Source organism: Echiichthys vipera, assembly GCF_963691815.1.
Source record: "Echiichthys vipera genome assembly, chromosome: 8".
Classification (NCBI taxonomy): domain Eukaryota; kingdom Metazoa; phylum Chordata; class Actinopteri; order Perciformes; family Trachinidae; genus Echiichthys; species Echiichthys vipera.
This window is the reverse complement of record NC_139833.1, coordinates 7,267,611-7,278,985: the sequence shown is the minus strand read 5'-3', so window position 1 is coordinate 7,278,985 and position 11,375 is coordinate 7,267,611. Positions and strand designations below refer to the sequence as shown.

Genomic DNA, 11,375 nt, shown 5'->3' with positions numbered 1-11,375 from the left:
AGGGTTATTTAAAAAAAAAGATACATTTTGATAAATAAAAAAATCTATGAAGTCTGACGGGGTAAAGTTACCGGATGTAGCCCACAAAAATAATAGTGTTACTTTTAGGAACTCTGACTTTTGACTTAACAATTCAAAACAAACAGAAAAACAATCTTACCTGATTAAATAAAGGTCCAAACAATATTAATTGCACAATTCTGTCAACACACAAATACAATAAAGAGCATAGTAATGTGACTTCTCGAGGCAGGTTTGCAGCATAATAAGAGACTCTCTTGTGTCCAGGGCCACATGAACATCAGCATTGTTCAGATGGAGTAAAAATTAGGGATAGATCGATACATCGTACGGCCAATATTTGCGGTTTTTAGGTGTATCGTATCAGCCGATGCATGCTGCTGCGTTTCTCTATAGTTTTTTCCCGGCATTATGTACAGACAGGCGTCCACAGGCAGCTCCGTGTTGCTGGAGACCCTTTTAGACGTGTCTTTTTTTTTAAAAATTGAGATTCTTAACAATGTAAAGTAAGGGAGCAAAAGTAGTATCGGCTCCAAATATCGGCTCAAGAAAATCGGTAGTCCGTATCGGCTAAGGCTGATGAAAATAAAAAACGTTATTGACATCGATCCTTAAAAGTCCGTATCGGTTGATCCCTAGTAAAAATGCATCCTCTTAGTTCTGTAGGTTTGCAACCACCTTTATGTGTCCATGACATCATTTTTATATCCAGTCAATCTGATTGCATACTGATCATAACGCATAAAAAGCTAAATGCCTCTTCTAATTATATATTATTTAATATGGTCAGAGGCTAAATACAACACAGTGTGTACATATTTATAATATTTAAAGTCCTCTGAGACAAACTTGACTGATGAGTGTATAGAGGTAGTTTATTTTTTATCACAGAAAGTCTAAAAATCATGGGAACATAAGCTAAATGTGTTTATTTCATGTCTTTTTAATGCAGCTGAAGGTTGATAGGAAATGAAGAAGAGAGAGAGAAAGAGAAGGGGCGACATGCAGCAAAAGGTCGCAGGTCAGAGTCGAACCCAGCTGCTGCAAGGACTTAGCCTCTGTAAACTGAACGCCCAATAAGCTAAACATGTTACACTCATCTCCACTCTACCGTCTTAAACCCGAAAGGCATGTCTTTAGATGCTGTTAGCAATAATTAGAGAAACGTGTTCCCATCTCACAGACATGGTAAAACAAGTTGAGTACAATGTTCATTAGAGGGCAGAAAAGTCAACTCTGCTTCATGTGTGTTAAACTCGTTCTCTTCTGTTACTTTAATATTTTCTATTCACCAAACTGAGTATGAAATAAGAAGTGTAAGTAATGTGCCAGTCCAGTAGGGGGAAGCAGGCGTTGCAGCTCCGTTGCACAGGTGTGTGCTGCAGCATTCATTGGTGAAGGTGAAGTTGAGTCCCATGGTGCGTTTTTCTCCCGTGACTCCACACAGGGAGGGCAGGACGCAGCTCTTCTCGTACAACACCACACGGAAGTCTCCTGAAAATCATGAATTCAATACAAACAGCTGTTAGGGAGCGACACACACACACACACACACACACACACACACACACACACACACACCTCCCGTCGTGCTGCCTTTCTCGGTTCCTTTTCTCGCTTTTGATTCATTTAAATTTTGTTCAGTGCCATGAGGCGCCAACCTCACCTTTCTCGCCCACAGCTCTGCTGGAAAGACAGACCTGCCCGGGTGGACACTTGAGAGGGAATCTGATGCAGTCCAGAGGTGAGATGGCGGGGAACACGCAGGTGTAACAGAAGAGGGGGACTGGAAGGAGCAGGCATGTTGGTTAAAACCACATCATTTCTGTAAAGAGTTTACATTATGGAACTGATGAGATCACAAGTATCATAAGAATTAGTGGTAACTGTTGCTTTTGCAGTTTCATACCTGCTAGTATTGAATTGAATAGGCTGAAATGTATTTAATAGAAACTTTAATTGTTATTGTGCTGTTACCTAGCTTGACTTGGAAGGAACATCTTTAATCTCAATGGGACCTATCCTGTTTAAATAAAGGTAAATATAAAAAAATGAGGTGTATTAGCGAAAGCTGAATCAATTAGTTTACTAATTGGCAACTATTTTCATAATCAATTAATAATTTAGGTCATTTTTCAAGGCCAAACTTACCAAACATTAGCCTCTCAAATGTGAGGATTTGCTGGTTTTCCTTATCTGATATTAAAATAAGCAAATTATTTAAGTGTTTCTGACTGTGAGTTGGACAAACAAGACATTAGATATCGCATATGTCAGTTTGTCAATGTTCGTTTTTACATTTTATAGACTGAATAGTTAATCAAATGATCAAGTAAGCATTGATTACAAGAATAGTTAGTTGAAGCCCTACTGTTAGCTAGTAGGTGTAGGTATTTCTGTTTGCAGTAGCATGCACATTTTGTACATTCATGAACACAAACACACACTTGTGTTTTGTTTACTTACCCACAGCTGGAAGTAAACAAAGGAGAAGCAGAGGGCAAACCAGCTTCGACATTGCTGACCGTTTCTTTCTTCCAGGGACAAAATATGCTTGCAGCTTGATTCTTCAGCTCTTAACGTCGTCTCTTTCTTGTAATTTTCTAGAACAAACCATCCGTCTTCATCTTGAGCACGAGAAACCTGTTGACATCTCCGTTCCTGATCAGCTTTATCCAGGCTTTCTCAGTTTCTTCAGCTGACTGAGCTGCAGAGGTCTGAAGGTAAGTCTCTTCTGGTCTCTCTTGATATTCTGTCGGTCAACTCCAAGAATCTCCACACCCAAATATCTCTGATTCAATTAGGCTGTTAGCTTCCCGGTGACAGCCGTGACATTACATTACTGCCTGTCCGCGTCCAGCAGAGAATAGCCCCATTCAGATTTAAAAGAATCAAAAGGGCTTTGTGAGGAAACTACACCCAAGTTTAGGCTGAAAACTATATAAAATGTCCACTTACGTCATGTTTTTCTTACAGAATGACAAGACATGTAGCACATACTAAGGTGAACAGGGCAGGTTTATTTAATTATGCCTTATTTCTTAATGAAAGACGTTGAGTTTGGTGGGAGCGCTGTCAAGTGACCTGCAGTCCCATGACTAGAAATGTTAAGCTGGAGATAGGAGCAGTGCCACAGTTTTTAACTTTATGGAAAATATGTTAAACTCATAGTTTTAGACATTAAAGCTGTTTGGTTCTCCAAAAAGGCAGTTTGTCAGTTTATATCCTATAAACAAAACTCTTATACATAAGTTTAATAAGTAAATAAATGGTTTTCGGTGAGACATCTGATAATCTTGTAAGATAAGATGATCATATTTGACACCACTCAATTTCTTTTTTCCGTTTCTATTTTACAGCTGTATAAAAGGCCATTGTTCTGATTGCAGTAAAGATAACCAAATTAGACCACTATAAAATAGTTTTGGCATATCAAATCTCTTCTAACACTGACAGTTGGCTGCATCAGGGAAATTAAGATTTTATCAGTCACATATAAATACAGTTAAAAGATTTTCTGATACTTTAAGTTCCCAATACGACAAACCCTCAGAACCGAGTTTGCAACAGAAGAGTCTGACACGTTTTGTAGCATGTAACACTGTGTTTTCACATTTAAACTGTTACTGCACAAAGGGATATAAGAGAAAAGGTCCAACTTCATGTGTGCAGATCAGTGCAGGAAAATACACCGTGAGACAAAAGGTATGGCGACACCTGAGCATTACACTCGTATGCATTGGTTGAAGATTTTATTCTGAAATCATGGGCATCTATCTGCCGCTATAAAAGCCTCCTCTCTTCTGTGAATGCTTTCTACGAGATTTTGGGACCTGGCTGCACAGAGACATTCCAGTTCATCCCAACTGCGTTTGATGGGGATCGAGGTCAGGGCTCTGTGCGAGCCAGTCAAGTTCTTCCACACCAAACTGGGACAATTTGTTTATTTTATTTAGCCTTTATCTGACCTTGTGCATCAGGGTAATTGAAACAAGAAAGGGCATGGAAGCACATTATTCCCTTAAAAAGCAATGTTGTAGCATTAACGTATATCAAAGTATGTGAACAGGGGGGTCCATAGACCTTCTGCATTTTATGAACCAGTACATTTTGCACATGGCTGCTCCCTTTTTCTCACAAAACACTTTTTTAAAAGCTATTATCTCTCTCTACTTGCAGGTTCGCTGCAGCCCTACTGAACACAAGACAAGGGCAGTTGACTTTTGCACGCCCCCTGCTGGAGGACAGAAGGCATCGCTCGCTTGTCAACCTTCTGACGCCTCATGCGGACGACAGCTGAGTCCACCTGAGCTGCTAAACTCTTGCCGTGCTGGTCGTCCAGCAGCTGCAAACAGGCGCGCTGCAGCCTCGCCAGCTCACCCTCAGAGGACATCAGGCATCGCCTCAGCACTGCACTGCCCTGAGAGACACACAGGAAACACATTCAGCCTGGTTTGGTTCGTTTGAGACACCCAGCAGGCGACAAAAGCAGAGGTAAGTGTTAAACCACTGAGCATTTTTCATTTATGGTGTGAACATCTGCCAGCATATTTAAATATGAAGAGAGTGAGGTATGTTTTGTGTGTTTGTCTTTATTTCCACACATGAAAAGAAGAGCTCTACTAAAGATACAGTGGAAGGATGAGGAGGTTTGCTGTTGTTCCCTGTATTCAGGTCAAACCTTGTTTATGGGTCTCCTCACTATCTGCAGCACCTTTATAATGTGTTGAGGCAGTATCAAGAGACAAGTGCCAGTATTTTTTGGCATGCATTTATATTTTTCTTTTGGATCAAATGCGTAAATAAGTCTATTTTTGATGTATGATTCATGCATGAGGAAATTCACATTACTAAAGATACCAGCATGCATGCTATCCTTGCAATCACCGTCATACTGGGCAGCACACTATGAAAACATCCCTGAATTTAAAGAAAAAAAAAATCTTTCTTCATACCACTCTAGTCATCATACAGATCATGATACAGATATGTCAAAAAGAAACAAGGAAGCTTACTTCTAACTTTGGATTTACCCAAAAAAGACTTATGTGTCTTATTTGTGGCAATAAACTTTTGAACATCACTCTCCCGGGCGAACTGTGTCCTGCATTAGTTGGCTGTATTGTATCATACTGTGCATTGACTGATCATTATATATCAGATGTGCTGACATAAAGCAACTGTGCCTACATGCTTGCAGCTATGAATGTTTCTTCGCAATAGTCTATGTCTGTTTTGGTTGAGTCTCAACGCTGTCATCAGTGTTGTTTCCAGCGTTGTTTGTCTGATATACTCACTATTTTCCTCCTGCTCAGCACCAAGTGGCACGCAGACACATTTAGGGACTAGCTAGTGAACATAGTGGGGTATTTAGCAGCTAAAGAGACAGACATTTAACTGACCAAAACTTCAGGGAGTGAGATTTTCAGTTACATTCATCAGGTGGCCAGGAACACAACTCCAAATGTATGATAATGTTGCTTTGTAACTGCAGGGTGAGTAAATGGGCGACTGTCTGCTATAAAGCAAAAGATGATATGTGAATGCTGTGTTATGTTACCAGCTTGTTGTGGTGTCCAAAAGTGGCCTAAAAACCCTAACTAATACCGCTTTATTGGTCAGGATGCTTTGCAGCTTTTTACCAGAGGGTAAGTGGTCAAACTATTAAAGGGTTCTTCCTCATTCATATAAAAGCTAAAGGACAAAAACAGTTAGACCAGTGCATACAATGGTTTATTAGTAATCTATAAAGCATTAATAATTTATTTCACAAGAATAAATAAAGTATATATAAAGAAATATCAGAAGAGTATTTTGACAAACTGTCTAGATGTTTTGGATGCAGTAAACACCTGTATGAGATGAGCAGCCTCTGGTAACTGTGTCCCTGGGTGTCTGTGATAAACCTGCACCAGAGGTCTGTTGAGCTTCTCTCTGGACAGTACGTCACCGCTGTACTCCGGACCCTGTACACAGAATAACACGGGGGAAAACATCACGTTATGCACGACGTCTCTGAATCCCCATTAATTCCACTCCTCCCCTTCCACACAGACAGACAGACAGACAGACAGACACACACACACACACAGACAAACACACACACACACACACACACACACACACACACACACACACACACACACACACACACACACACACACACACACACACACACACACACACACACACACACACACACACACACACACAGACCTGCGCTCTGCCGTGGCTGTGACGGATACAGTTAATCTCCCTCTGCTTGCGAAACATGGCCTGCCTGGTGGCTGCAGACGTCAAAGTCAGGCTTTGCTGCAATACACAGAGTTAAATAGAATTGTTTTTAATTATTCTCATGACAAAATGAATTGTATTTCTGAAATGCATGCAAATATGTTTAACATTTTGTATTTCTCTCTACCTGCAGACTTATTGTCTCTGCAATTTTCTTCACCAGGCCATCATTGACGGAGCGGTGAGCGGCTTTCTGCCTGGAGATGGCACTGGACAGCATCCGTCTGACGTTTTCCCTCAGTAGCTGTGACTGGTTGACTGTCAAAGTGGACGACTCTAAAACCTGTTTACATTCTGCACGAAGACAAATCAGGCAAGTAAAAATGATCCGTTTCATTTAAACGTCTCTCAATCCAAACAATAAGTGTCAGCAGGTACAATGTTAATGTCTCGTAATTAATTATTTTATTTGTCAGTTTGATATTAAAAATAGACCAACAAAGATTTCCGATCGTCTGCATTGGACCAGGGTAAAAATACACTATATGCATTTCTGCCTTTCCTGCTGCAACAGTATGATTGCCTGAAGGGATATATACCGTTTGATTTCCTGTCCTGAGTGTACCTGGTGTAAAGGGGCTGAGGGGTTCTGCTTTGTTGAAGGTCTGAGCAGCGCCGCGGTGTCCTCCAGCAGAGCCGCTGTGAGGCAGCAGCTCCAGGACACGAGCCCGCTCACTGGCACAGTCCAGCAGCTGTCTGCTGCGCTGACCCAGAGCCTGGAAGATGCATATAAAGAACATGTAGAGGCTGCAACAAAATAAGTATCCTGTTATTTGGAAATACTGCTGATCATGTTCACCACAATCTCCCTAAAGCCCGAAGTGACGTCTTCAAATGTCTTGTCCAAATCATGTGAAACAAAAAAAAAGCAGCAAGTTCTCACTCTGAAAAAGCTGGAACCAGAAAACGCTCAATGTTTTTTCCCCCTTAAAATAATTACTCAAATGATTAATCAGTTATCATAATAGTTATAGTGACTATGATGGATTAATCCACTAATCGTTGCAGCTCTAGTAAAAACACTGAGGAGATAATTAAAGGTGTCTGATGAGGTTCTTGTTAAACTGTGAATGCCACTGGGAGACATACAGACAGGCTGATTTTCACGTCAGTTGCGTGAAATGATTTCAAACTGAAGAGGACTTTGGCTCCTAACAGAAGATCCACTCAACGTTTCTTGGTCCTTTTACTGTAGCTCATTTTCACTGTTTGACTTTTTTTATGTCGTTTGTTGAACTGTTTTCTCATAAAGAGTTATGAACTTTCTCATTTTAAATGTACAATATATAATTTTCTGCTGCTAGTTGTCCCTCAATCAAAACAAGAACAAAAGGGTCACGGGATTAATTGTCTTCACCATAATTGCCATCATTCAAGCAGTCGGCTTCTCCCGGTTTGATTCCTTCGGTGTTCATCGTGCAGGAGGTTTTTTACCGGGAGCTGAATTATCAGCAGAGGTCTCCTCCACTCCAGAACAAATGGAACCGGTGATTGAAACCGGTAAACACACTGAATAACAGAGTTTCACTAAATATCAGTGTTTGTCCAACGCATGCTAATCTTGTTTCTCTGACATCTTAAGATCCAGACGACTGATGACTAAAATCCGTCCTCTGGTTAAAATGTACAGTTAAAAATGACCAAGATCTAAAATCTGTAATGTTAAATGTGGCTTAAAACTGGATAAAAGGTCAGTTTATGACAGCTTCTATCAGACAACACCGACGCATGTACAAAGGAGATATGGCATCGTTGACTGGCATCAATGTATTCGACCATTACCTCGAATAAAATTCCAGATTTTGAGAGTTTGAAAATTGTTTGAAACATTTGGGATCATTTAAATACACAACTCAACAAAATATAAAACACAGGTCTAGTAGTTTTTAGACATTTTAATGCTAGAATGTTACATTTTATAGATATATACCTTTACATTAACATAATAGGTCTTGGGAAGTATGCATTGGAAGTAATGCCACGTGATTTTATTGTGATCTCTGTTCAAAAGGGCGGAGGTTATTGGTGCGTGAGGGCTTTGGCAGTGCGGTTTTTCCTCCATCACTCACGCCAGTAAATCACATGGAAGGGCAAGTGGAAACAAGAGAGACAAACAGAGTCGGGGAGGGGCGGAGGCTTGAAAGGAAAACGAGTCAAGCGGTGACGACAGAACAGTGTTGTTGTAAATCACCTGCAGCTGGGTCAGTGCGTTCCTCAGCGCTCCCTCCAGATCCTGTTTCAACTGGGCCAGCTCTCTCCTCTCACACCGCAACAAGTAATCAGCACCGTCTCTCTCCTGCACACAGAGCAGACCTGTCAGCAAACACATCCCTACTCTTATAGTTCACGACCCAGAACTCTGGTGTATCACGTACACCGTGTCTGGTGTTGATAGCAGTACTTTGTCCAAGTAAGACGAGTGAATTAATAATGTGTGGGATTTCAACAATGTTTTCTGGAAATTTGCAAACCCCTTTCTGCATGTATCTGCAGGTAATATCCCTGGAACACTTCCTGTGCAGAAAACAAACCCAAAATTGGCTAAATTTTCTGGTTTCTTTTGCTCATAAACATGAAAAACAGCAGGAGAAGTGATTTCTTCATGGATCATCTGGCTATATGACTGTACTTACCACACTAAGGCCCAAAGACATAAGCACATTACAGGCAAGAGAAAAGCAAAGACGCGAGCGTTAACCTACAGTCTCAGCAGTGGATGGCCTCCTGGTCCTTCCCTCAGAGCTCCTCCTGTTGACAGCCAGATCATTCCTGAGGCTCCGCAGCATCATCTCCAGGTGACCCCTTTCCCGATCCAGCTTGACGCCCTCCTGGGTCACCCTGCCGGCCTGCCTGCGCAGCTGGCCCTCCACCTCCCGTACCCTCCGCATGTACTCACCGGCCACAGCAACGCTGGCCCCCGCACACTGCTCACGCAAGCTGGTAGGAGGGAAAGGAGCCACAGGCGTCCTCTGAGAGCCACCGGGGAACTTCAGAAGAAAGTCAGATTGTAATTTCTAAATGTCTGAGTCAGTGATAGAAAGTTACCCAGTACATTTACTCAAATACCTCACTTATTGAACTTTATACTTCACTACATCTCAAAGTGAAATATTGTACTTTTTACCGCACTACATTTATTTCAGCGTGGCTTTAATCACTTAAAGATGCTATTTACAAAACACATAATCAGCCTGTAAAAAATGATTCATTTAGAGGTGGCAGTAGCTCAGTCCATAGGTGACTTAGCTGGGAACCGGAGGCTTGCCGCTTGCCCTGTGTGGACCATGAATGGAGTGTGGACTGGGCACTGTCGAGGTGCGGTTGAGCAAGGCACCAAATCACCAACTGCTCGGGGAGCTGGTCACTGGCAGCCTCTCGCTCTAACATCTCTCCATTAATTGCATGTATATGGGTCCTGTTTGTGCATGTGTGTGTATTTCGGGCCTGTGTGTGTGTAACATGAACAACAATAATAGAGTGAAAATATCAAATTTCCCCGTTGCATGACTAATAAAGGAATTCTTCTTCTAGATAAACTATGTTAATATGTTAACGCATCTGTATTCATCAGATAATGTACTATATTGTATTTCTAACTGTAATACTTATACACATAATAATGTGGAAAAGCATACTTTTACTTTTGACAGTATATATTTTAAATAACACTTCTGAAGCCTACTTTCAGTACATGAATTTCACTTATAGAGTATAAAGTATTTATATGGGGGGCAACTTTTCCTAAGGCTAAATAAAGGATATGAATACTTCTTACACCAAAACAAACAAAAAACAATGATTCAGTTGTGACTGTTAGTGCTTTATCTCTTTTGAAGACACCTCCCCCTAATCACTGTGATAATAATCTGCCTCCACATCCTGTGAGCCAGATCAGTGAAGTGCTGCCTGTCCACAGTCCTCGGGTCGCCTAACAGGCAGCAAACTGGATCAGATCTGTCTGCACGACTGTTTTCTCACCATCGCTCCTGTAGTTTGGGGTCTGGATATCTTATTTTTGCAGATGCAGTCACAACTCTCCCCGCATTCCTCCGCCGTGATCTTATCTTCTCTTGTTTCCGCCGTGTCGCCTGTGCGCTTCGCGGTGAAACCGGGGGCGGCGCTGCTGCAGCTCCGGGGCCGGCTGCAAGTCCCGGACCGCCCGGCCCGAGTCTGCCGCACCAGGCGCTCTGCCCGCCGGATGGAGCGAACCGTCCCATCGCGCCAGGACTGCGGTCCGATGGTGACAGAGCCCAGGGGCACCGACTGCATTTCTCCTAAAAACCAAAATGTTTAAGCTGCCATCAGCTGTGACCTCTCCGCAAATGTTGCCCAGCATCCAGGGTGAAAACTTTGAGTGAAGTGTTGGAGCTCCATAGCAACAGTTCCTGAAGTAACTGGAAACTCAAAGCTATTTGGTGATTGGACAGTGAGGGGAAGGCAGGGGGTGCTGTCTGTCATTCAACACTGGCTTTTTACACAATGACCTGTCATTTTCTCAGACAGTCCTCAGAGATGAAGCAGGCTGCATTCACAGGATGACACGAAACAAAAGATTAACATCAGCATTTAAAGAAATATCTGGTTTTAATGAAAGCTCAGCTTAGAAGCAGTGGTGGAAGAAGTCTTAGATCATTTATTTAAGTAAAAGTAGGCCAACTAATAATACCACAGGTGAAAACACCCCAGTAAGAGTCCTGCATTAAAAACCTGAAGAATTATCAGTTAAACGTAATCAAAGTATGAAAAGTACTCATTGTGCAGTAAAATGTTATGTGCAGGGTTTGTACACCTTTTCCAAAGTCAAAATCAAGCACTTTCAAGGTCCATGTTCAAGCTTTCCCAGCACCTTACAGCTGTGGTAAATTACATCTCTACAAATACACATAGATATTTAAAATTATTTCACTTTTTAAAATGTAAATCGTGTTAAAGGAGATGGAATTATGTCACAACCGACTAGAGTTGTTTGAATTATATTTCTATTCTATAGCTATTTGTTGTAAAAAGAAATGTGGATACATTTTCAAGCACTTTTTCCAAAATTCAAGCACTTTTCAAAC

General features: G+C 41.5%; 2 protein-coding genes across 2 annotated transcripts; both read right to left on the bottom strand.

The window, feature by feature from the left end:
* Window positions 1-989: 989 nt before the first annotated feature.
* LOC310950304 (uncharacterized protein) lies at window positions 990-2,646 on the bottom strand. Its single transcript, XM_083918025.1, has 3 exons — window positions 2,488-2,646; window positions 1,688-1,807; window positions 990-1,515 (listed from the first exon to the last, which is right to left on the bottom strand). The coding sequence occupies exons 1-3, from the start codon at window positions 2,537-2,539 to the stop codon at window positions 1,310-1,312; spliced, it is 378 nt and encodes a 125-aa protein (XP_083774151.1). The 5' UTR covers window positions 2,540-2,646; the 3' UTR covers window positions 990-1,309.
* A 1,567-nt stretch (window positions 2,647-4,213) lies between these two features.
* Window positions 4,214-10,584, bottom strand: tektl1 (tektin like 1; the record flags this gene model as incomplete). The annotated part of the gene is made up of 8 exons (XM_083917770.1): window positions 4,214-4,441; window positions 5,874-5,987; window positions 6,238-6,333; window positions 6,443-6,609; window positions 6,881-7,031; window positions 8,507-8,611; window positions 9,018-9,302; window positions 10,294-10,584. The coding sequence occupies 8 exons, from the start codon at window positions 10,582-10,584 to the stop codon at window positions 4,214-4,216; spliced, it is 1,437 nt and encodes a 478-aa protein (XP_083773896.1).
* Between the last annotated feature and the right edge of the window lie 791 nt (window positions 10,585-11,375).

Excerpts from the sequence above, each read along its gene's own strand:
- LOC310950304 (XM_083918025.1), bottom strand. The coding sequence starts at position 2,539 with ATGTCGAAGCTGGTTTGCCCTCTGCTTCTCCTTTGTTTACTTCCAGCT. Across the intron at positions 1,808-2,487 it reads TTGTTTACTTCCAGCTGTGG|TCCCCCTCTTCTGTTACACC; the intron begins GTAAGTAAACAA and ends TGCTCCTTCCAG. Across the intron at positions 1,516-1,687 it reads CAGAGCTGTGGGCGAGAAAG|GAGACTTCCGTGTGGTGTTG; the intron begins GTGAGGTTGGCG and ends CATGATTTTCAG.